This window comes from Canis lupus, chromosome 6, assembly GCF_048164855.1.
Source record: "Canis lupus baileyi chromosome 6, mCanLup2.hap1, whole genome shotgun sequence".
Classification (NCBI taxonomy): Eukaryota; Metazoa; Chordata; class Mammalia; order Carnivora; family Canidae; genus Canis; species Canis lupus.
Window position 1 is genome coordinate 878,005 of NC_132843.1, and position 25,681 is coordinate 903,685.

Below are 25,681 nucleotides of genomic sequence, written 5' to 3' on the forward strand. Positions count from 1 at the left end.
GACCACAGGCAGAGGGAGAAGCAGGTTTCATGCAGGGAGCCCGATGCGGGACTCGATCCCAGGACTCCAGGATCACGCCCCAGGCCGAAGGCAGGCGCTAAACCGCTGAGCCACCCAGGGATCCCCCAATTGCTTATTTATATATGTATGTATTCACCATATGTTTATTTGTATCTTGAATGCCTTTCCTTGTGAGAATGAAAATCCCTCCTAGCGCCTGCGACAAAGTAGGAGCTGAGTAACAGTGGAAACAAAGTGAATGCGCTCCTTGGTTTAGCTACTCCTCTCACATCCCAGGGCTGTTCTGCTGCTGCCCCAGTCAGAGTGTCCTGAGCCCAAGAAGCCACGGCTGGGAGGAGGGCCAGGGGTGGGGGTTGTGCTGGTCCCCCCCGAGACTGCCGCCCGCCTGGCTCCCTCGCCCTAATGACACCTGGTGCTGTACTGTGTGTCCCCTGGCCCCTCCCCAAGAGGCTTCTGCACTCCTGCCCCAGAGGCTTGCACCTGCTGCTCTCCTCCTGCTACCAGATTGCCCTCCTCTGTCTCATCCTTGGCTGCTCTCAGTACCCCTCCCCCCACACCCTCCCTGTCTGTCTTATCTCACCCACAGAGATGGGCTTCTCTTTGGGAAGAGCCTGCAGCTGTCACTGGATGTCAAAGATGACCTGTCCTCAGGCCCACCTCACCAGGGGGCCTCACACACCACCTAGGCCCAGAGTGACAAACTCCTCTGGAGCCTCAGGGATCCCCTTAGGGAAAGGGGCAGGAAGCAGGAGACTGGGCCGACAGGGCCCTGGGTCCGCGGCCCTACTTAACAAGATATCCTGCTTTTGTCTGTGTTCTATGATTTCACTGGAAAAAAGGATCTCAACGGGTAAAAAAAAAAAAAAAAAAAAAAAAAGTTGCTTTTTCCCTACTATTTTTTCTACCTCCTAGTTTTTGTTTCATTTTAAGATTTTATTTATTTATTTATTTGATGAGAGAGAGAGAACAAGCAGGGGGAGCAGCAGAAGGAGAGGGAGAAGCAGGCTCCCCCCAGAGCAGGGACTCTGGGATCATGACCTGAGGGGAAGGCAGGCACCTCATGGACTGAGCCACCCAGGCGCCCCTCTACCTGCTGATTTTATAGAGAAGGAAACTCTACATTCTATAACTCGGGCTTTGGCCTCGCTCCCTCCCTTCCTTTCTTCCATCCCTCCTTTTTTCTTTCCACACAGTAGAGTTCTGGTGAGTGGTCCCCAACTGGGGACCTTATTCATATGCAGTCCTTGCAGCTTGCTCTACGGCCCCCTTATGAAGCTCTTGCTGCAGGTGCAGGTGTGTGGAGGGATGTGGGCATCATCTACATCCCTCACCTAGAGGGGAGCTGCTTACCCCTCCCTTCCTCTGTCTCTTCATGCCCAGGGGCCGGGTCATAGTCAGGCAGCGACTCCACTTTGACCCTGCCTGCGAGGACAGCTCTGAGCGGGGGTCCCTAGCCTTTCCGTGCCGTAAACTTCCTTGGCAGCCTGGTGAAGCCTGCGGACTTGACAAGGATACTTTACAAAAGAAATACATGAAAGAAAATACAGGAGATCAGAGAAGAAAGCAATTGTGTTGAAATACGGACGGCAAAATAGCTAAACAGACACACACATACATGTTCGTGACAGAGCGGCGTCATGCTCCTTTGCTAATATCAAATAATAAAATCCAGCAGCAGGAAGGACAGCAGCACACTGTGATTCTGAAACACGACCAAATGTTAAATGACAGACTGGGACACCCGTAACGCTGTGATCTGATACGGAAATCGGTGTGATTTTTATTGGCAGCAGAGTCCCTGATCCTGCCGTGTCTACAGTGACTTATCGCCTCATTCATAATAGGAGGAAATGCTAACTTCACATTCAGAAGTTCGTGAAAATACAGATGTGATTTTTTTTTTTTTTTCACTTCAGTCCACAAATAACCTTCAGTTGTCGTTTTGGAGTCCAGGCTGAAGGTCCTGCACTAGGGGACGGCAGAGAAAAAGCCCGACGGGAACTCGGATCCCTGAATATGCAGGTGGAAGAGAAGGGCCCACGGGTCGGGGCCACTCACCGCCAGACGGTCACGGGAGGGAGATGAATGCACTGTGTGCAAGCCCCATAGCGGTGGGCGTTTTGGGACGGCAGCTTCGTCTACACCCTGACTACTCCAGTCGGAGACAAAGCGACTTGTCACGTTGTCTGTTTCATCCACTCACGTGAACGGCTCTGTGCCAGTTGCTCTTCCAGGCCATCGCTCCCTCTCTCCTGTGTGCACAGTACCTCCCTGGGGTCACACGGGCAGCAAGTGTTCAGGTACTATGTGCTCAGTGAGTGCAAGTCTACCTGACGGGGCCCCACACCTACACAGGCAGAGGCAGTGAACTGTGGGGCTCTGGGCGGTGACGTGCTGGGTCTAAACTCTGATCCTGTTGCCTACCGGCGGTGCCACTACACATGGCCTGTTCACACTCACTGAGCCTTAATTGTGACTTTTGTTAAAAGAGGGATAATAATCTCTTGATGTGTCCAAAGTCCGATGGTCAGACCGGTGATAACCCAGCTCTCAGGCGCTGCCCTCTGACCCTTGGGGTCCTCTCACGTAGGGCTTAGTCTCTGACCTGATTTTGAGGTTGCTGTCCTTGCCAGGACTGTCTGCCTCCCTATCTGGGGGCAAAGGCGGGGACGCAGCCTCCGGGTGTCCTCTAGCCTGCCCTTACGCCCCCCCCAAACAATCATAACTAACCTCCACTGGACGCATCCCTTGTGCCAGGCACTGCACCTTACCTCCCAGGCGGCCTCACCGTGATCCTCAGAAGACACCTCCAGCGTCACCCCGTTTCTCTCGGGGAGGGCGAGCAGCTTGCCCGTGGCCATCCCGTTATCAAGCATCTGATCCAGGACCTGGACAGAGTGCTCTCGGTTTTTCAGCCAGACTGTCTGTGTGACCTTGTGGAGCCGGGGCTGACAAAGGGGAGCAGGGAGGGAGCAGCAGCCGGAAGGTGCCTGCGTGGGCCAGGTTGGGGATTCCCAGGCTGGGGGACCACTGAGAAGGTTCCATGGCCTCTCCCGTAGTTCAAGTCCCCTCTCTCCTCTCCTGAGGGCTGAGTGTTCTGTGCCTCTTGGCTCCCGTTTCTGGCCCTGGGGGTGACATCGTCCACTTACTTGCTGCCTTCCTTTGCTCTTCTAGGCCATTTCACTCCCTCTGGTCCCTGCTTAGTGCCCTGGCCTGCGGTCTGGGCAGGGGCGTGCGAATGGCCGTGGCTGAGACGGGGCCCCGGAGGGCAGGCTGCAAGGAGAGGTCGGCCTGCGTCACTTGAGGGCCTTGCCGCAGATCATAAAAGCTGGAAATGCCTGAAGAGGTCATTGCACCCAAGCCCTGGGGGCTGGACCCCGGCAGCTCCCTCGGTGGCTGACACATCCCACCACCACTCTTTGGAGCAGTAGAGCAAGCAGGCCCAGGCTGGGCAGGCTGCTCTTCTTGACCTAACCCTTCCCTTTGCTTCACTGTCGGACCCGTCCTGGCCTCCTAGGAGAGGAGGACAGAACCCCAGCTTCTTGCTGGCTAGCTCTAGCTCCCCAAGGATCTGCAAACAGCCCTGAGCCCCTGCTTGCAGGGCCCTGCCTCCAGAGGATCCAGGCAGCCGTCTGGGTCCCGCTGATGCAGGGGTGTGGGAGAGTAGGGTGGGAAACACATTAATTAATGTTGATGTAAGAAGCCGCCTGCCACAGTGGATTGGGAGACACCAGAATCTGGAACTGGTGTTGCTCACCAGAGGGGCTGGTGGGCCTCATCTCTGGTTCTCAGTTTCCTCATCTGTAAAAGGAGCATGTTGGCCTAGAACAGAGGGGCGCCGTGTGGGTGGGTACCCATCCTCAGATGCTACACTGGGTTCCCAGCAAGGTCAGGCCTTTCCAGGCCTGCCCCACTTAACAACTTCTGTGTGCTTGAAGGTTACCAGGAAATGACACAGAGGCCCCTGAAGCGGTGCCTGGGTGCCCGTGTATCCTAAACCCTGACGACCCAGGGGCCCAGCGCCTGGGAGAGCAAGTGTCCCAGCCTGCTTCTCGGAAGACCTGGTGTGAAGAGGGTGCCCAACCTGGGTCCCGGGAGAGGGGAGGAAGGGGACAAAGGGACTCCTCCCCTCCCGTCCTCCCCTTCCCGCCTCCTCGTGGTACAGCAAGAGGGAGAGCCGAAGTGTTCAAGGCCCGTAGAAGCTGGTTGGGTCCAGGGTCCAAGGTCAGCCACCCCAGAAGGTGCTTTGGCTATGCTCATGGTTGCCACAACTCTGGAAAGAACGTCTGCTCTGCAACTTGCAGTTGGCGCAGCCGGGGCTGAAGGAGTGGAAGCTGCGGTCATAGAGCAGCTAGAGAGCTGTGCAAAGCCGGAAGCTCACTGCCTGGTATTTTGAGAACACCAAGAAGCAGGTGATCATATCCCAAAGTTTTCAGCTTCTGCATGAAGCTACCAGGTCAAGCCGGGGCCCCGGGGCAGCTCCCACCGGGCCCCCCCACCGTCCTAGCCCCCGCCCTGCTCCTCAAGTGGGCTCAGACCCGCCACGGCCAATGTGGCTGTGCAGGGCACCCCAGGGTTTACAAAGGTGCTCACCAACATCTCCCTGCCATGGCTAATTCCAACCCACAGCAGAGGCCTCTGAGAGCGTATGTGGAGTGATGTCCTTCCTCACATACATCCACGATCACCCCCATTCCTAAGTGAAAAAAATGAGGCTTGGGGGTCACCGAGCTGTGAGGTTTGGGCCTGGCTTTGTCACCCAGATGTTCTGAGGCCATGTTGAGGCCTTCTCATCTGACTGCTTAAGCCATGAGGCCAAAATATGTATTATAGGTGGAGAATAGGGAGAAACAATCTCCAGCCAGGGAGCCAAATCCAGCTCACTGCTCGTTCTTGTAAATACAGTTTTATTAGAAGACAGCCGACTCTATTTATTTACCTATCTTCTACGGCTGCTTTTACTACCAGGGCAGTTTAGCCGTAGCGGAGACTGTATGGCCTGCAAAGCCTCAACGATTTACCACCCGGCCCTTTACAGAGCAAGTGTGCTCCGTTCTAGGATATTTAAATCAAGATGAGTTTCTCTAAGAAAGCAGGTTATTAGGGAAGTTACTTCTTAAGCAAAGGCTGGATGTTTAAGAGTCTGCAGAAATGATGCAAACCACCATAAGCTCTGGTATTTAATCAAGTGCTAATGACTCCCTGCACCTTGCTGAGGTAGGTTGGTAGTGAGACAGGGTAGTAATTTTGAGGAACCAACCACCAGAGGAAGAGGGCGGTATTTGAGGCTAGAAGCTGGGGAGCAGGAGTGAGGGGCAGGTTTGAGTGCGAGCAGATTCTTACGCTCCAGCTTGGGACAGAAGCCACGTGGCTGGACAGGATGGTGCAAAATGCTCACACAGGGGCTTGTACATGGTGGGTGCTCCATCGGCATCCTCCACGGAAATGCTGGCTTCAGGGTACCTGTGAACAAGAACTCAGGCAGAGAGGGCAGGGCTGAGGAAGACGGGAGCTCTGTAGCCAAAGGCTCTGAGCAAAGGAACAAGTGCATAGCCCTCCCAACTGACTGCTGGGGCCTGGCTCAGTGCATGTGTGTGTGTGTGCATGTGTGTGTGTGTGCATGTGTGTGTGTGTGTGTGTGTGTGTCTCCTAGGCTGAAGTGATTGTCTTGCTGGGGCCTGAGGGGCCACCCCATTGGGGTATCCGTTTCTGGGGAAACTGGTGGGTACTCCTAGGAGTTTCTCTGGATCTTTCCCCTCCTTGGGACTGACCTTGGAGGTGGAAGGGGACCTGGGATGTGGGTCATGCAGGAAAGATGAAGGGCCATAGTGGATGTCCCAGCCCGCGTTCAGCCGAGCAGGGAGGTTACGAGAGAGGTCTTATGCCCAATTTTGGGTGGAAGCCCTGAAGCAGGAGTGGCAGCACCCGTGGCCCATCCTCACCAGAATCTTCTCCGTTTGCCAACTTTGGCAGCTCTGGGTTTTGTTTTATTGAGGGAGGTGGCCTTTCCTCCTCCCGAGACAGTGCTGGACAAGGGGTGGTCTCTGGGGGCAGGGCAGGGCAGGGCCCTTGGCCACAAAGAGCGACAGGGTAGTTTAGAGTCCTGGCCAGGAGAGGTCCCCCTTGCTCTGGAGATGGCAACGGGGCAGGGGGTCTCCAGGTTGTGTGCTAGGAACCCTGGATGTGCTCCTCTGCATTTCTGCTAACTTCAGGGCAAATCAGAGGCCTTGGGGGTGGGGGAGCCTGGGGCCACCGCTCTGTCCCTCCTCTGCTCTCGCACAGCTCTCCTGGAGCTCCCTAAGTGAGCGGACGCTTCTGTTCCACGGCGGCGCGCTCCTCGGCGTCTTGGCTTCCAGCTCTCCGCAGGCGGATCTCTCCCGGCTGCTCGGGGCGCACGCTGGGAATTCAGGGGCGCGGGGCGGCCTTGCCCGGAGGCTGCGGTGTCACAGGCCCCTCGCCCCGTGTGCCCCGCCCGAGGACTCTGCAGCAGCCGAGGCCACGAGCACAGCTCCCTTCGGGCAGGACGGGGTGCGGAGCCGGGGGCCCCCCGGAGGCCACAGCGCGGGAGCCCAGCGCTCCTGCTCTCCACGCCCGGCTCCGGGCCCCGCCCCCAGCGGCCGGGCCCCGCCCCCAGCACACAGGGCCCCGCCCCCAGCAGCCGGGGCCCGCCCCCACCAATCAGGGCCCCGCCCCAGCGGCCGGGCCCCGCCCCCACCACGCAGGCCCCGCCCCCAGCAGCCGGGCCACGCCCCCACCACGCAGGGCCCCGCCCCCAGCAGCCGGGCCCCGTCCCCGGTCGGCGCTTTGTTCCCCGCGCGGTGCAGCTGCGCGCGGCGGCCACACGGGGTCGCTGCGGGCCGCCCGCGGGCCCCATCCTCTCCCTCGCCGCGCGCCCCGCCCCGCCCACCTGGGCCCCGCGCGGAGCCGCCGAGGACGCGGGCGGCGGGGGCCCAGCGCGGTCGTCCCCCAATCCGAGCCTCCCGGGGCGCCCCGCCTGGGAGCCCGGCCCGCTCTGGCCTCCGCCCCTGGGCCCGGGACCGACCGGGGAGCCCCCCCCCTCCTGGGGACAAGTCCCGGGGCTCACCTGGGACACCTGCGTGGCTGAGGCCAGCCCTCCCGGTGCCGGGCCCCGAGCGCTTCCTGCCTGGAGACAGGCGCGCTCCTTGCTCTCCTAGTGTTCGGGGCGGTTCTGGGTTCACAGCAGAATCGAGCAGAAGGGCAGAGGCCGGTGCCCCCCCCCCCCCCCCCGCCCCCGGGCCGCACCTGCCCTTTCCCGCCCGCGCCCTCGGACACCCGCTGCGCCCTCCCGCGGGCCTCGCTGCCCCGGCCCCAGCCATCTGCCGCCCCAGCCCCTGGCAACCACCGATCCTTCGCTGGCTCCCCGGTTTTGCCGAATCACACGTAGTTTTCACGACCACCCAAGAGCCGGGAGCCCCCCTGGTTTCATCTCGGGAGAAACTGAAGCTCAGGGCTGTGGCCGGGGCCGCCACGGTAAGGACCACGAGCCACCAGGTCTGGGATCCGCTCTTGACCCATCAAGCCAGCAGTGTCTTTTTTTTTCTTTTTAAAGATTTTATTTATTTATTCATAGAAACACAGAGAGAGAGAGAGAGGCAGAGACACAGGAGGAGGGAGAAGCAGGCTCCATGCAGGGAGCCCCACGCGGGACTCGATCCCAGGACCCAGGGTCACACCCTGGGCTGCAGGCAGGTGCTAAACCGCTGGGCCACCCGGGCTGCCCCCCAGCAGTGTCTTGATAGCAGAGCCCCAGGGAGCCCATCGCCGTGGCCCTGCCTCAACCTGGCCGGCAAACAGGCTGCTTTCCAGGGGGCCCCACTCAGGGGACCCCACGGTCCCGTGTGCATGTGACTGCAGCTGGGGAGTGTAACAGGGACACACTGCACAGCTCCGCTCCCAGGAGGGGGCTGCGGTGGGGAGGAGGCCCATGGCCTGCTGCGGGTGGCCCCTGGCCTGTGGTCTGCCCCTCCTTTGCCCCACCCTGGGCTCCTGCCTCCCCACAAGGGACAGACTTCCAGATCATGTGTGGACGCCCAGCCTGTTGTCCAGGTTCCATCCCCAGCCCAGAACTGGTGCCTCCAGGCTGCTCCTGAGGCCTAGGCGTGAACACACAAAGGGGAACCAGACATACAGGAAAGGAAACTGCAGAGGCCCTAGAAGTGGGTTCAGGGCTCTTTAGGTGGGGTCCCATGTACCCAGGAGATGCTCCAAGTGAGCACATCCCCTTGACCATCTTGACGCTTACCAGATTTAGCAAGTGAAAATACAAGATACCTAGTTGAATTTGAATTTTAGATAACAAGTTTTCTGCTATCAGCATATCTCAAGTGCACACTTAAACTAAAAGATTATTGCAGTTTATCTGGAATTCAAATGTAATTGGGTATCCTTTATTTTATTCACTGACCCTACCCAGTGGACTTCTGATCTTTGGAGGAGAGATGCATCAGCAAACAGGCCCCAGTGCGGCCCTCTGAAAATGTGGCATGGGGCAGGAGACCCAGACACCAAAGCTAAGGCTAGACTGGCTATCTGGTCCTGGGGACAAGGTCCTTGCCAATGGCTAGCTCCTGGCGGAGTGGAAGGCTAGTGCGGTTTGACAATATATTTTACCACGGAAGCCTCTGGAAGGCATCTACCTCAGGGTGAGGGGGAGTAGCAGATGGTGATGGGAGTGAGGTGGGGAACAGAGGAATGCGCTAGCAGCTATGACCACCATCATTATCCCTCCTAGAGGGTTGGAGAGGGTCGGGGGCACATGCCAAGGGAAGTCCAAGGAGAGCTAGGGAGGGACAGGAGGGGACAGTGATGAATCGCTGGACCTGCCTGAGTGAAATAGCACTGCAAGTGTGCGGCCCGCTTCCCTGGCTACACCTCCCTTCCACCCTCATTAGCATCCTGGGCTAGGTGGTGAGGGGGATAAGACAGGACTTAAGGGAAGCAGGGTGGACCGCCTGCTGACCAGGGCAGAGAGGGATCTCCCCGCTGGCTTGGTGTTGGCATTTGATGATCTGGGTCTGGGTCTGCCAGCAGCATGGTCTCCTGGGGCAGCAAGAAGAGCTGTCATCAGGAGAAAAATTGGCATAGAAAGGAGATACTGGTATGGTGGAGAGACCAAGGCGAAGGTTCTAGAATGATTTCTGAAAATTTTTCGGGACCAACTAACCAGGCTGTTTGAGAAGCTGAGCTCCGGTCTACCGAAGGCAGAGAGGAGCCCCCGTCCTCCAGGCAGTTTCCGGACAAGCTCGAGCCGGCGGGGAATACTCCTCACCTGCTCCCCCACCTCTGGCCAGGACTACATCTTCAATTTGTCTGTGCCTCAGCCTCCGAGCCTGATGAGTGGAGACAACTGTGAGCTCATCAATCCAATGAATTTACACAGAACAGCAATTTGCCGATGGGAAAGTGTAAGTACAAGGCGGCATTCTTCATCAATGCTGTGTCTGTTAAGACCTTCTTGGGGGCCAGGCCCTGTGTCAGTTCGGGAAGAATTGCAAAGATTCTCAAGGAGCTCTGTTCCAGTGGGGAAACTCTGCGACTGGGTCACATGCATGTAGACAGGGTACCCCAAGCATGCAGCATGGACTGGGGTCATGGAGATTGAATTTATCTTCAGACCACACTTGAGAAGCAGATACACATACCTACTCGTGGTTGGTCCCGCAAGTGTTCACTTCATCACCTTCTACCCCCACCTCCACTCCCCCTCTTTCACGTCCCTCCACAGAAGGGCAGTGGGATGGAGGGGAGAGAAGATGATCACCCCAGAGAGAACCAATGGTCTGGTGTCTCGACAGGCCTGGCCAGATCCTCTTCTGTAGGCAGATGTTCGCTGGCACGTCTGTGGGCAGGTCGCTCTACAGCATAGAGAATAAAGCGAAAGGCTGGGAACAGAAAGCAAGCCCAAGAACTCGTCCTGTGTCTGCGATGAAGGCAAAACCCGTGAAAAATAAAGCTTTTTGCAGAGATAGTTCCATATGTGACCCTAAGCACATTGATGGCAACACAGGCCAGCGGGTATGCGTGTACCGGCCTGCGTGTGGGCGTGCACATGTGTGCATGAGAACACAATGTTCAGTGAGCGCATTCGCACTGGAAAGACAAAAAGGGAAGCAATCCCAGCTGCTGCCTTGTGTGCTTCCTATAGGATGGCGTCGTGGGTGGGTTGTTCTGGATCTGGATTGGTGTCAGCCTCAACAATATTCCACCACACAGCCTTGGTTGACGCACATCCCGCGTGTTGGGCAACGTTAGTCCTGGAAAGAGACGAGGGCGGCCTTTGGTTGGGAAATGAGGCCCCTTGCAAGTGCTCTGTGCCGAGGAAGCGTGAGCTCGCGCCCTGTGACCGCACAAAGACATCCCGGGCCTCCTGTCACCCACCCCCTCGCTTCCCAGATGATCAAATAGAGATTTAGGGAGTCGAGGTAAGTTTTCTCAAGGTCGCACAGAGAACCAGTGGCCCGGAAAGGCTCGGAAAGCCGCCTCCTAAGTTCTGGTAAGCCCATCGGGCCTTCCTTTGCAGCGGTAACGAGGGATTGAAAATGGGAAACTGTCCAGGAAATTCTCAAAAATCCCAAAATCATAGACAAGGGCCTTTGAAACAGAAAAATCCAAACGAGTGGTGGGACTCTGCTGTTAGCATCAGAAGCCACGAGGGCGCTGCTTTTTCATATGAACAGCTGAGAGGAATGACAAGGCGACCTTGTCCTTGGCCACACCCACTGAATGCACCTGACCTCTGTCGCCTTGGTGCACCAGTGTCCAGGCACTCTCCGTTTGGGAGGGACACAGCTCCAATATGCGGGTGAGCAGACGAGCGGATCTCAGAGGGCCAGGACCCCCCTTCCCGTGTCTCAGCAGCTAGAGCAGGACACCGGCCCCGCGGCCTTGGCGCAGTGGATGCTCCTGCCTGGGACTTCGCACCTGGACACAGCGGTGCTCAGACGAGGTGACGTTCACGGAGTGGCAGCCTCCTGGGGGGCTGCCGGGGGCTACTGGGGGAGCCCCCGTGGGATTTTGAAACCCCACCCCCACGGGACGCCATGAGGAGGTGCAGCCTTTGGGAGGCGAGTGGGACGAGATAGGGTCATGGGGATGGGGCCCTGGGCTAGGGCTAGTGCTGTTAGCAGAGTCGCAAGGAAGCTTGCTTCCTCTGTGCTCTCTGTCCTGCAAGGTCGCGGCGCGGAGGAGGGCTTTCCACAGAACCCTACCGTGTGGGCGCCCTGACCCTCGACCTCCAAGCTCCGGGCCCGAGAGGTTGATAAGCCACCCGGTCTGTGACACTCTGGTCCCAAGAGCCGCTGTTCCCGTCCCCCTGCCGCTGGAGGAGTGGAGGGTAGTTTGCAGGGGTGTAGCCACGGGAGAGGGACGGATGGACGTGTTGCTGTTGGTTTGGGCTGGCCTGTTCACGTAGCTGAAAATGAGACTTTTCCTCTATCTGAATGTGCCCAGTCAATGCACAGGAGTCTCTTAGGTCGCGGGGTCGGGGAAGGGAGCCCCTTCTCGCTGGCCCCCTGAGAGGCAGGTGACTTCAGGGGAAGTCGAGGTGCAAGACAGCAGCCCCGCAGGGCACCACAGCCGTGCCCTTCCCTTGTAGACCTAGGGGCACTGTGGCTTTACCTGGCTCTTTCCCCTGTAGTCGCAGGGCTTGGGGAGGACATGAGTAGAGGTTCCCGTGTCACAGGTCTAAACATAGAAATTGAGCTAACAGATTGTAACATAAACTGGGCTCTAGTCTTCTATCTGGGTGAGCATCCCTTCGGAAAGACCTAGAAAGCTGGATTCACTCGATTCTCAGGATCCCAGAGGTTCTGGTAGGGGGAGTGGGTCTACCCACCCATAGCTGCGTCCCCCCTTCCACTGCCACCGCCACTGGCTGCTCCACCCCAAAGGCTGAAAGGTCTCTTTTGTGAACGCCCCAGTCTGGAGGGGTTAATTCTGTCCATCCTCCCCAGCAAACAACCACCCCTGGAGGGACTCCTGCAGCACCCGGCCCTCACTGAGTCCTGGGGAGGGGTGCCCGGGTGGCTCAGTGGTCAGGCACCTGCCTTCGGCTCAGGTCATGATCCCAGGGTCCTGGGATCGAGTCCCTGCATGGGGCTCACTGGGAACCTGCTTGTCCCTCTCCCTACTGCTTGTGCTCTCTCCCTCATTCTCTCTCTCTCAAATAATAGAATCTTTAAAAAAAGAAAGACAGAAAGAAAGTTCTGGGGAGAGGTGCACTCGGGCCTGGAAGCAGGCTTGCGGCCATTCAGGCTGTGAGTGGAGGGTCCCAGGTGCTCTGAGCATGCTCCGCCTAGAAGGGGCGCAGGCTCCTTAGATTCTGGACCCACGGGGGCCCCTGAACACCTGCTCGCCAGGCCAAAAGACTGTCCTGACAACCCTTCTCACCTCCTCAAGCCCCATTTCTAGGCTCTGGCTCTGAAATCACGACTCTCTTCCTGGTGCGTGGGACGTGCCGGCCGCCTCTGTCGCCTCCGGCCCCAGGGTGGTCCCCGTTGTGCCCGGTGGGGGCGGGGGCCCGAGCGAGGTGGGCTGTCAGTGGGCAGCGTCTGGACAGGGGCCCAGCCACGCAGCATCAGAGTTGTGCAGCCGGATGCTCTCCTGGAATAGCTTTCCACGCCGGCAGCCCGGGAAATGGCCAGCTCCGCCTTCTGATTTAAGAGGCTGTCCTTGTCCGGTGCTTCTCCCAGCTTCCCTGTGGGAGCTGGTGACCGCTGAGCCCCTGAGCCCCGGCCTCAGATAATCACTGGGATAAGTGACGTGTGCTGACCCCTCCCTCCCCCTCCCCTTCCCTCTTAACTTTCCTGTTGGAGGAAGAGAAGCAAAACAAAAGGAAAAAGGTAAATAAAGTAGATAACCATGATTATTTTAGACGTTACTGAGGGAACAGAGAGGTAAGAGGGGAGCCGATGTTGACTGAGCACCTAGTGTCCCGCCTGAGGGTGTTGCGCGAGCCCCCTCAAGCCCCAGTACAGGTCACACCTCCTCCCTGCTGCGCTGAGCCAGCCGGTGAGGAAGGCAGGAACTCGAAGGGGGGCGCCCAGCACCCCCAGGGCCCAGGCTGGGAGGCTGGGAACCCTCGCAGGTCCCTGTGGGGGAGGGAGAGAGGGGTGGAGCCCGGTGACCCTGACCCTGCACATTGTGCCCCCTTTCTTGCTGCGATGCCCCCACCCGCCCCCAGCGGCTCGCAGTCCCCACCCCTTCCTAAGGGCTGGGTCACCGGGGTCATCATGAAAGGGAAATGCACTGTGGGCAGCACAGTGCCCTTCCTACAGGGATGACGCTGAAATGGCAAAGTAAAAAGCCATTTCCATCAAAGCGGGCACGGGGGCGGCGCGGGGGGCGAGGGGGTGTTGCGCTGCCCCTGCGCCGAGCAATGGGTTCTGGTGTTTGACTAAGAATCTCGGCGATACAAATAGGGACAAGATGTGCCTCGTGAGGTTCAAACCTAGCTGACCCAGGGATGCGAGAGTCCTTCGAGAAAACAAACCCTTCACAGGACTCAGAGGGTTTGTGCTGAGTGTCTTAATTTGTAGAGGAGCGTGGGATCGGGTCTGATGCGCCCTATCTTCTGTCCTCATTCCCAAAACCTCCTTGTTATGCTTTTGCATTTGTCGTCAGGTCAAGGGTCACGGTTACCTAGAGGGCTCACAGGGTAACACTGGAGAGGACGCTATAAAGGGAGGCTTTGGGGACAGCGGCTTGGCTGGGTCTCGTCCATGCGCTGCCCGGTCTCCCATCGTTACGGGAGGGATGACGTCAGCCTGTGTAGTGTCTGATGACTCCGTGCAAGCATGCGAGTGTGTGTGTGAGTGCACGTGTCTGGCTGCGGATCAAGGTCTGTGTCCAGGCTTTCCAGGATGGTCCAGCTCTGAGATGTTTTGTCCTTATTTGTCATTTCTGGGTCCATAGTGTCTGGGTTAGGCCACTTGGGCTCCGCTCCTCGGGGTCACCACAGCCCCTGCCCGGGGTGGTAAGGGGGGCGAGCAATGAGCTAAGGCTCCGGGAGGCCAACCCCCACCAATTGCTGGAAATGCAGGTTTGACTCAGTTCTCAGCAGCGCTTCCCAGCAGAAAGGAGTGAAAGAGGCTATTGGCTTGCTGCCTGCCCCCCCCCATGCTGGCACCCTCACGCCCGCATCCCCCACACCCAAGCACCCCCCACTCCTGCCCTACACTCCTGCACCCCCCACGCCCACCCCACCCCGTGCCCAAGCGCCCGTTCACACCCCCACACCTGCTCCTCCACGCACCCCCCCACACCCGCACTGCCACGCTTGTGCCCACGCCCGCACCCCCAATCCTGCACCCCCCACACTCACAGCCCCCCAGATGCCCGTTTACACACACACACCTGCGCCCCCACCCACCCCCCGACACCCGTGCACACCCCCACACCCGCACCCCACCACCTCGCCACCCAACGACCATGCCCCCCCACGCCCATGCACCCCCCCCACTCCTGCACGCCCACGCCCGCACCCCTCCACGCCTATGCACACCCCAATGCCCGGGCCCCCCCGTGGAGGAGGAGAGAGGGGAGTCCAGACAGACAGGCAGGTGCCCACTGGCATGATTTCCAGGCTGTCCGCCTGGGTGGAGGCCCTGTGGAGCTTTGTTCAGGGCCTTTCTTTCCACAGGGATTGGAACGAGGTGCAGGGGCTGCGGAGGCCGGGAGAGGGAGCCAGTGAGTCACGTTCGCCTTGGTGGCTCCCCTCTGTGTGAAGAGGGGACAGAACACGGGACAGGGGCCGCATCCTGCAGGGCAGCTGGGGCAGGAGGGGCACCAGGAGACGGGGAGAGGGTGACACTGTGCCAGGCGGTGGGTGCGGGTGTTGGCAAGTAGGCCACTGGATGTGAACATCTTTGGTTCCAGAATTTGTCCCAGGTCCCCAGAGGGGCCTCCGACCCTATGTGTGCAGGTGGCATTTCCCCTCCTGTTGGCTGATCCCCCCCAAACCCCCCTCCACGTGGCCTCGGGGTCTGGTCTTCTGCTTTCCCTCATGAGGTGCTCACTGGCTTTCGGAAGGTCAGGTGCCCATGAGGGGAGCACAGGGCTGTGCCCGCTTCTGGAAGCTCCTGCGTGTCCACTGGCAGCAGGCTCAGAAGACCCACGGGGTGAGGAGCTGCCGAGGTCCAGGACGGGAGGACTGGGGTCTGGGGAGAGGCTGCCAGCTGTGGCCGGGTGCTGGGGCCCTGTGAGCAGAGCCCCTGGTTCTGTGGACGAGCGGGCCCTGGGGCACATGAAGGCCTGGGGGCGGGGGGAGTCTAAACTCCCGTGGGGTCCCTTCTGTTCTGTCACAGGATCAGGGTCTCAGAATCAGGGCCTTTACCATGCAGAGTCCTGGCTTATCTGGCCCATGTCACTGTCAGTCACCGGAAGTGGGGGTCGTGAGGGCAGGGCACGCAGCCCTGGGCTACCAAGCCAGGTTTTGTGAACTTGCGCCAGCTCATCTCCCTTGTCACCCCCTTCCCCAGCACAGTCCTTCTTCCACAGCCACAAGAGGATATATATTCGCCCTTTTAATCAGGTGGAAAGGACCCACAGGACAGACCTCCTCCTATACGGGATTCTCCTCTCGGCATTCTAGAAAGGCCGCGTTGAACCCCTCCAGTGACTGGGAGCTCATGGCCTCCCAAGGGGCCTCGTTCCTCTTGCAGACGATGGTAGATGCTAGAAGTTACTTACTTTCCTGGGCTCAGACACCTGGCTATTCCTAGAGTCTCTCTCCTACTGCTCGGAATTGGCCAGACTTCTGGTAAAATCCTCCCTCTCCCTGGGGGATCCCTGGGTGGCTCAGCGGTTTAGCGCCTGCCTTTGGCCCAGGGCGTGATCCTGGAGACCCGGGATCGAGTCCCATGTCAGGCTTCCTGCATGGAGCCTGCTTCTGCCTCTGCCTGTGTCTCTGCTTCTCTCTCTCTCTGTGTCTCTCATGAATAAATAAATAAAATCTTCAAAAAAAATAAAATAAAATAAAAAATATTAAAAAAAAGTCCCAAGCGGGGGAGGGGGGGGCAGCCTGGGTGGCTCAGCGGTTTAGCGCCACCATCGGCCCAGGGCGTGATCCTGGAGTCCCGGGATCGAGTCCCACATCGGGCTCCCTGCATGGAGCCTGCTTCTCCCTCTGCCTGTGTCTCTGCCTCTCTCTCTGTGTCTCTCATGAATAAATAAATAAAATCTTAAAAAAAAAAAAAGTTCCAAGGATCTAACGTTTCTCTCAGGCCTTCCTCCCCAGGTTAGGATGCACATGGTTCTCGGTCCTCAGTGGCCTCGTTCTCCAACCTTGGGTCTGAGGGAGCGGGCCCTGAGCCCCTGCAGGACTCCACGGAGCATACCTACCCAGCCGGGACTAGCAGACTTTATTTCACTCACCTGAGTTTAGGAGCCCCCCGGGCTCAGGGCCATATTGGACCTACCCTCTCCCTATGTTTGCCTCCAGCCTTTAGTGGACACCGACCCCCAGATGAGGACCCAGGGAGCCGAGGACTCGGAGCTGAGTGACATCATGACCTGGCCTTGTATTTCCTGCTCTGGGCCATGTGAACCCCTAAGCCCTCAGCTGTGAGCTTGGGCCTCTCAAAGCTACAGGGTAGCCAGGGAACATTCTGCCTTTACTAGAAGATTCTGGGGATAAGACAAGTTATGGAACTGGCAAGTAGATCAGATGATTATTTTTATATTAAGACAGAGGCGGGGATCCCTGGGTGGCGCAGCGGTTTGGTGCCTGCCTTTGGCCCAGGGCGCGATCCTGGAGACCCGGGATCGAATCCCACGTCGGGCTCCCTGCATGGAGCCTGCTTCTCCCTCTGCCTGTGTCTCTGCCTCTCTCTCTCTGTGACTATCATGAATAAATAAATAAAATCTTTAAAAAAAAAAAAAAGACAGAGGCATATGTATTATGTGATAGAATGTAGATGCATGAATCTCAAAGCAAAAACCTGCAACTGTGGAATTTTACACTATGCGAAGGTTGCTTCAGGCAATTCTTTTTAGAGTTCAGTTCCCATTCCCCAATTGACTGACTCCCCCCCAACTCCCCCCCCCCAACTGCTGAAGGGCGTTTGGGTAGGAAACTTGGAGCTGCTCTGGTGTACATACTCCCTGTAGTTATTAGAGGTAAGGAAAGTGGGGACCAGAGTAGGCGAGTGATGAGCCCGAGGACGCACAGCACGGAGGAGTCTGGAGACCTCCCCATTGGTTTGTTCCTCTGTACGAAGAAATGCTGCATGTGGCTTATCAGAAATATTGCCATGGCAAGAAAGGGGATTGCACACAGAAAAGGGGCTCTGGGGTACCCTGGGTAATCCAGAAAACACAGCACAAAGAACGATTTTACTCCAAGAGTCTGCGCTCTGGCTTCTGAGTTGAGTGCACTCATTCGTGGCAAGCCTTACGTCTTTCAGGATCTAGAGTTCTCTGGCTGGGGAAGTGGCTCGGGTGAAAAGGCAGGAGAGGTCCAGCTCCCCTGCCAGGAAACCAGAGGAAGGTGGCAAGGAAGGCAGGTGCAACAGGACAAGCGGGAGGCCGCTGTGGATGCCACGGTGGGGAACTCGTAGGCCCGGCAGTGTTGCAACGGTCACCCACCCCGTGACCTCTCCCTGTTCACACACCACAGACCTGCATGCACACACATACACTTTGCACTCGGGCTCACAGATGCCCCGAAACTTCTGATCAAACAGTGCCTCTTGCATGTCTGGAAGGTGGGAAACAGGAATTAAGTTTGGGCCTCCCCACCACAGAACCACCACTGACACCTGACGTGAGCTTTAGGACGAGGACGTCACCCTGAACCAGGAAACGCAATAAGCAAAGCTTTCTCTTCCTCACATCACTGCCCTACTGGTGACTAAATAAAGGGTCAAAGGTTTGTGGTCTTTTTTTGTTTTTTGTTTTGCAGGGAACACGTAGCCACTGACTTGTTGCTGGTCACCTCTCACAGAAGTGCAACTCTCAATAATTTCATCGAGTCAATTAATACTGTTTAATAAATAGGCCAGAAAATTAGCTGAGAGTTTTTCTCGGCGGGGTGCCGCGTGCGACCAAAGTTATGGAGGATTGTCCTTTGAATCACTAAGGCAAACTCTGTTGTGTCATTGTACAGAAAGCAACCACATTAAAAAAAAAAAAAAGTTATAAATAGGAAAAATTCCAAAGTTTTCCCACAGACAGACGACAGGGAAATTGAAACGCCAAAGGGAAAAAAAAAAGGCTGGGGGTGGGGGGAAGGAAGGAAAAAAAGAGAAAAAATGGAAAAAAAAAGAGAAACAAAGGAAAAGAACCAAAACCAAACACAGCCACCCCACCCCCCACAACCCATTTGTGTAGAGTTCTTCTCCATCATACAGTACTCACGATCTTTGGATACTTTACAATGTACAACCAGCCAAGTGAAAGCAAAAAGAACTAACCAGTCATCTGAAAAACTGAGTTTATAAGAAGTCATTACCTTTACAAAATAAAAACAAAAGCCCCAACACCACTGGATTCCAATGTGTTCATTTTTCCTCATTTTCTCTTAAAAGTGTGGGTCAGCCCCAATCCCTTGGCCGATGGGGGGAACGTGGGCATGTTGGCGGATGGGTCCCAGGAGCAGGTGTCAGAGACGGAGGCGGGCATCCAAGAGGCGGCTGCCCAGAAAGGTGGCGTCTGAAGACAAGAGGGTCAGAAGCAATTCCCTCTGGATGCAATGGCATCTGGCGGGCAGCGGAGCCAGGGTTCTCCCCTGGGGAGCTGGGAGGGGGACAGAGTCTGTGGTCTTCTCTGGCCTTTTTGTGTGTGTGTGTGTGTGTGTGTGTGTGTGCGCTCAGAGAGAAGCCAAGGCGATAGGAAGAGCCCAAGTCTCTTGTGCCCACAGCTCCTGGACTGGGGAGCCTGGGCCTGGTTGGGGACACTGGGCTGCTGAGACGGGAAGGCCACCTCAGCAAGGGAAGGGAGGGAGGCGCAGGGAAGTGGAGAGAACAGGAAGGCGCTGGGCCAGGGAAGTCTCCATGGTCCTCAGAGCCAGCCACAGGCTCAGGCACCAGGGCGAGTGGGGTGGCCCTAGCTCAAGGCGCCCTCACACCCACCCCAGCCAGGGCTCCGCTCCCCCCCCCCCCCAGGGAAACCAAGCGGCCCAGCTCCCTCCCTGAGGGATGAGGGAGGGGTTGAGGGTGCTCAAACACAGCAAAGGAGGCAATCCCAGCAATCCCAAAGCCCTGAGGGACCCACAACAAACATAAACCCTGAAGAACCAGGTGTTTTGTCTGTTTCCAGGAATCAGGGTGGAGGGGGTGGGTCAGCAGGTGTTCCGAGGTGGTGCCCATTCCCTTCTGTGCTGGCCCCAGGAGCCCCGGGAGCCCCAGCTGTACAGCCCTGGGGGGGTGCCATCCCCAGGGGCCCGCCTGCCCGCAGAGGTGGGGGGATCCGGACTGCCCCAAAGCCATCTGGGAGAGCCACCCCTGGGCTCTTCTGTGTCACTCCCGTCTCCTCTGGTGACGACGTCGCTCCCCCGTGCTAGCAGAGAGGTGGATGTGACAAACCCACATGCAGCGAGACAGACGCCTTCCCCAGGCCTCCGGGAGCTCAAAGCTCCTACCTTCTCAGGAACTCTTCGTGGAGCGACTGGCGTGTTGAGGTGTATACGCGTGTGGGTGGGTTTGAGGGGGGACAGAATTAGCAGCCTCCCTTCCTAGTGGGGTGGGGGACCGGCCTGTCTGAGGTCACGGGACGGGGGGCGGAGAGACAGGCGGGTGGGACTCCAGAAGGAGGCCTCTCCGCCAACAGGGCATTTCCCATGAGGACGCTGGGATGGCTGGAAAAGTGACCCAGCAGAGCAGGATCAGTAGGGACTGTGCCACCGCCACCGCACCGGGCTGCGAGGGCGCACGCCTCGCCCCTGCTCCCAGGGCCCCTTCCTCCCTCTAGCCCCCTCCCCCTGCAGCTCCACAGAGCTCTGGGGCACCTGGGCTGTGGCCTCCTGGTGGCACTGGCCCTCCCCTGCGAGTTTCTGCGTGACAGCAGAGAGCCAGCCCGGGGAGGCCCTCGGGGAGGAGGTGTCCCTGCCAGACGCCGCCGGCCGGCAGGGAGGGGAGCGGGAGGCTGCGGGAGGCCTGCGAATCATACTTCCCACGCTTCCTGTGTGATTCCAAAGAGGAAGTTCAGGGCCCGCGGCGGGTGCGGGTGGGGCGGCCTGACGGGCCAGGGGCCAGGCCGCCGGCGCCCGGGCCGCTAGTTGTCGGCCTCCGACATGGAGGCCACGTGGCTGAGGCCGGCGAGCCCGGGGAGGCCGGCCAGGCCCGCGGCCCACGGGTCGGGCAGCGGGAAGTAGGGCCGCGCGGCCGCCACGTCCTCGGCCAGGGCGAAGGCCAGCAGGCCGCCCGCGTTCCTCTCGGCCTCCAGCTGCGCGCGCCCGAACAGCTTCATCTGCGTCTCCTCGAACTGGCGCTCGAGCTCCTGCAGGCTCAGCGCGCCCTTGGGCGCCGCCAGGAAGTGCTTGGCGGGGCTGGGGCCCGGGAGACACACGGCCGCCCCGCCCAGGCCGCCCACCTCGCCCAGCGCCGGGGGCACCACGAAGGCCGCCTTCTCGGGCGTGGGGCCCGGGGGCCCGAAGAGCAGGCTGGCGGCCCTCCAGGCGGCGGGCTTGCGGCCGCGGCGGGGCCGGGCCATGCGGCAGCTCTGGCGCTTGATGTGGCGGTGCAGGTGGTCGGAGCGCGTGAAGCTCTTGTAGCAGAACTCGCACTGGTAGGGCCGCACGCCCGTGTGGATGCGCATGTGGTTCTTGAGGTCGTAGTTGTGCACGAACTTGGCGTTGCAGTGGATGCACAGGTAGGGCCGCTCCCCCGTGTGCTTCCGCATGTGGATCTTCAGCTTGTCCTGCCTGCAACGCACAGCCCGCCGTCAGCGCCCACCCGAGGCTAGGGGCTGCCCTCTGCCTCCTCCCCACCTACCACCCTGGAACCTGCTGCGGCTCACCTCGGCCGCGGCGTCCTGCTGCAGGAACGGGAGCCAGGCCAGGACTGACTTGCACCCCCCCCCCCCCCCCGCCTCACTCCAAACAGGCCATTCACCCTGAATAGAGGGCAGTGTCCTGAAGGGCCTCCTGCCCTCCACAATCGTAAGCTCCCCTCTATGGGAGGCCTGTCTCAGACTGGAAAACGGGCCTGCTGGGGACCCTCCTCCCCAGGCCAGCAGCCTGTCCTTGGTCCCTGCGTGCTGTGACACCTGCTGACACTGGCTGGCACCTTAAAAATTTCATGCCCATTGCTTCCCGGCAACAGTCTTCCTGCCCGCTGGCCCTGCATTCCCCCACCGCCAGCCGGCCCGACCCATCCTGGCCCCTGGGCTGTTGAGATCTGTCTGTCCTCAGCAATAATCCGGGAGCCTACGGAAGCCGGGCACACCTCCCTCAAGTCTCCTGCGCTGTGGTTTCTCATCCTGAGCCGTGGGCTCTTCTCTTTGTCTGCAGAGAATTTCAGGGCCTTATAAAAGAGCCAGGTGCGACAAGAATGTAGCCTAATCTAGGGCAAAGCTTTTCAGGATTTAAGTGCTATTATTCAGAGGGAAGGTACGGTGTAAAGGTGGGGCTCCCATGGGGCTGTCAGGGCCTCTGCTCCAGCGGCAGAGCCACCAGGAACGTGCTGAATGACCACGGGCAAGTGACTTAGCCTCTCTGCACAGAGCTGAATTTAGCATTAGACATCCGCTCCTATTGTCCTGGGCTGATGCAGAGAAGCAGGGTTCCCGTCAAACTAGCTTCAACACACCTCCTGGTGATCCTGAAAGGAAAACTGACATCACAGCGTTGCCTTCCTAAAGACTGAGCGCTATGCACGCCGGGTAGGGGAGCCCTCCAGGCCGCTGAGGTGGAGTCACAGGGCGGCAGCCCTCCTCTCTAGGCTCCCTCTGCAGCCTTCTCCAACCCGCCTGGCAGGCCAGCAAGCTCCGTGCCTCGTCTCCCACCTCCTCCCCGCAGGTGGAGCATCTGCCTGTCATTTTCAGCTGGGATTTGAGGTCAGAGCGGATGAGGAGCCCAGGCATCCGCCCTAAAATGGCCAGATTTAAACCGTGCTCCCCACATAACCCCGGGCCCTGCCGAGGAGCAGGTCCTGCTCTCCTGGCGTCTCCGGCCGCTAGAGGTCTCATGAGCTCTGGTTCCTGGATGGCTCCCCAGCGCAGGGGCGGGAGGGAAAAGGACATTCTCCTGTACACTGGAGGGGGACCACGGAGGACAGATCCACCCCTTCCACCTCGGCTCCCAGGAAAGCACAAGGGCACCTGGGAGATGGAGGTGGGGTGGGAAGCGGGACGGGCAGGGAGGAGGAAGTGAATGCTGCTGTCTGAAGCCAGTGAGTGCTCCCCCTACACCAGGCCCCCTTCCTCTGGTCCACACTCCCTGTCCCTCCTCCCACAGCCCCCCAGCTGCACCCAGGCTGCGCAGCGCCCTGCTGTGACACCCCATGCTCCCTTCCCCAGCCAGTATGCAGCCCTTGTGGTATCTACAACCCCCATTCCATTCCGGTGATGGCGGGTTTGAATGGGGAGGCGGCCTTGGAGAGCATCTGGGCAGGCAGGTCCCAACCTTGAGCAGGCATGAGAAGGGCCTGATGAAACAGCACGCTGGGCCCTACTCACTCCCAGAGACCCTGACCCGGGGGGCGGGGTGCAGGTGGGGGAAGGCAGAGAACCTCATTCCTGACATGTCGACCACACATCCCTCTAAGCACCACCTTTGCTGGTGGGCACACTGGGGTCCCGGGAGGGGAACAGGCCAAGGTCACCCAGAGGAGTCAAGGCAGAGCTGACACTAGAACTCGGGCCTTGTTCCGACCCACTGTAGGAGGGGGTGCGTAGTGCCATTTATATCTCAAGAGCAGTGCTGCTGAGTCATGAGGGAGAGGTCTTGGGACCCCACACATCCTCCGAGGCTCTCAGGGAAATGCTGGTGCTAAGCGGTCAGCTGGGGCACTTGCTGGCTGTGGGACTTGCGTCCTCCCCAGGGCCTGGCGGAGGGTTCGGTGCGGAGGCATCGGCGGGGCATTAAGTATATCACCTCATTCAATCCTCTCATGACCTGATAAGGCGGATATTTTTTCAAAGTCACTATTGCACACAATTAGTAGTGTTGCCATTGAGGGCCACCATCAACTAATGGACAATGCAAACAGGTAAAGCTTCAGCTCTTACAGGTATGCACGCCAGGACTCCTCCCAAGCTTTCCACCAGAGCAATCCAAAATCAGTCACATTTTGACAGCACTTAACTGAGGTATGTAAGAAGTACTGAGAAGGTGACTATCACTTCGTTTTATTGAGCACCTGCTATGGGCAGATGAATACACTGCTTCAATGACCCTAGAAAGGTTGTTATTGAGAGGCAAGTTATGGTGTAGGGCTGGGGCCGCCACTGGGGGTCCAGGAGCCCCTGTTGTAGCTGCACATCCACCTCTAACGTGCTGGGTGACCTTAGGCAAGGTGCCTAACCTCTCTGTGCAGAACAGAACCTAAGGCCAGACATCAGTTCCTGTTTCCAGGACTTGACGAGAGAATCTGGGTTCAGATGAGTTAGATTCCACATCCTTAGAATCATTTCCTCACTTAGAGGAAGAGTCGAGGCTCAGAGCAGTCCAGCAGCTTTCCCAGAGGTATCCAAGCCACCAGGGACAACGGGGCCTGCGGAGCAGTCCGGGGCGTGGTTCATTTGTAAGCTATTCCGAGGTTGAGAAAGGTAGATATTCAAGCCAGGGATCCCCCGCTTGTGACCTATGAGGGCTGTCTCAGAAAGTGCAGACCAGAACGATCAAAACAGGGCATTTGCAGGCAGCCTTTGGGGGCGTCTGGTGCCAGAAGACTGGGGGCATGCCGTGGGAGGAGCTCGGCCCTGGGCAGGAGCCTGCTGTCCCTAGTGGAGACCTTAGGGTCTTTGGCAGGGGCACTGAGCAGGGTTAGCAGAACTGCAAAGCCCATGGTAAGTCAGTCCTGGGAAAAAACCGTAGAGATCATCGCATCTACCGGGATCATATTAATATGCTCTGATTCAGGGTCTGGGGCCAAGGGCCTAGTAACCTGCATTGTTAGCAGTACCCTTGCTGGGACCTTGAAAGTGCTGAATTCATTTGACCCCTTGAAACTCTCCAGATGAGAAAAGCAAGGACAGAGAGGAAGGGGCTGTCTAAGGCCCCACCTCCTCCTCACTCCTGCCATGACCTGGGCATGTGGATATAATGCACAGGTGCATTGCAAGAGCCGGGCCTGGGGGCCGGGCACACTCCAAGAACTGGGCCAACTCCCTGGGTGCCCTGGGCCTCAGTTTCCTGACCTGTAAATTGGGGGGCTGGGCTGCGCCACTTGGACCAGCAGTGCTCTGTGAGTGTTTGCATTGGGCTAATGGGTTTCTATTGCATCTCATCCCAGCTAGTTGGCTCCGTGTATTATGGCCCTTCTACCCCCCCCGCTTCCTCACGAATCTGCCTGCTGTGTGGAGGAGGCATGAGTTTAGATGGAGAGTGTCCTAGCTTGAATCTCAGGAGCTGAATTGTTCATCACTTCCATTTGGGACTGGAGATCCACTGGTCCCACAAAACGCCTCCTAGGCGGCCGCCTATGTAATATGCTAACTTCGTCCTTGGTGTGGCTGTAAGGCCCTTACAAGCTGACCCTTCCAGTTACTAAATGAGTAAGTTCAGGGGACCCCGGGACTGTAAGCAACAATACCACATTACTTGAAAGCGGCCAGGCGAGCAGACCGGTGTGTTCTCGCCCTGCACACCGAAGATGTCAAGTATCTGCGGTAACGGGTGTGGGAACGGTGCTCCACCTCGTTAGCGTGGTATCATGATGTTCTACACCTTAAACTTCTATGCGATATGTGAAAATTATAGCTCAATGAAGCGGGGGAAACAAAGGTCACTCCCCTCCTCGCTAGCCCGCACCCCCACGGTAATGTCCCTGCGCCCAGCATGGGTACGCTGCTCCCCGCAGGCCATGCTCCGGCCACAGCTCTGTGTCTCTGAACACCTGCTGGCCTGAGCCGGGCTTCCAGAACTTCCCTCTTCCAGGACACAGCCTGCTATGTTATGAAGCTGCTGCCTCCGTCCTTTCCGTGCAGATTTTGTGTTTGGACACCAGTGCTTGCTCCACCCAAGGGTCCCACCAAGCTAGCTTGTGTGTTCCTTCCTCCCCGGCTGTGAACCCCTGTCCCGCCCCCGCCTCCTCTCTGCACCTCTTTCTCAGTTTACCTTTGCTAACTGCACCACCTGAAATGTCTCCCACTCCCTACCCTCCACACCCTGCATCTTCAAGGTCAAATTCAAGGGCATTGCTCTGCCCACGTCCTGTCTTTTGCTCTCACCTTCCAGAGTACCGGGACCTGAATATAGCCCCCCCAAGCTAGGTTATGGGTGGGGGGCAAGAAGGGAGCAACAGAAGACAATGTGTCTTCTCAGGAGGAGGGTGGGCCTTTCCGACTTCCCCTGGGGTGATGGCAGGTGGGGTCAGCATCAAGGAGAGGGGGAGACAGGCCTGACTCGAGGGCGGAAGCTCAGCTGTGTTTAAGGAAAGAAAGGGAAACTAGTGTCCAAGAAGAGCCGTTGAGGGCGGCTGGTCCCGTCTCTCTGAGCCTCGGGGGGCCAGGTCCCCAGGAGTGGCATGGCCTTGCAGGGGAG

General features: G+C 58.4%; 1 protein-coding gene and 1 long non-coding RNA gene across 14 annotated transcripts in view; one reads left to right on the top strand and one right to left on the bottom strand.

Annotated features, from left to right (window-relative positions):
• Positions 1-7,289: 7,289 nt before the first annotated feature.
• On the top strand, positions 7,290-14,222 carry LOC140634873 (uncharacterized). 2 transcript variants are annotated; one of them, XR_012032201.1, is made up of 4 exons: positions 7,290-7,512; positions 7,613-7,731; positions 9,209-9,446; positions 9,837-14,222. It is a non-coding gene; the product is annotated as an uncharacterized lncRNA (long non-coding RNA). The 2 variants fall into 2 exon arrangements; XR_012032200.1 differs by having other exon boundaries at positions 7,613-7,727.
• A 3,779-nt stretch (positions 14,223-18,001) lies between these two features.
• The window catches only part of LOC140634874 (zinc finger and BTB domain-containing protein 7C), a 335,185-nt gene continuing 327,505 nt past the window's right edge, over positions 18,002-25,681 (bottom strand). For all 12 annotated transcript variants that reach the window (XM_072828525.1, XM_072828526.1, XM_072828523.1 and 9 more), the window contains one exon: positions 18,002-20,899. In XM_072828525.1, coding sequence (XP_072684626.1) covers positions 20,251-20,899 — 649 coding nt within the window. In that variant the 3' untranslated portion in view covers positions 18,002-20,250. The remainder of the gene's footprint in view (positions 20,900-25,681) is intronic.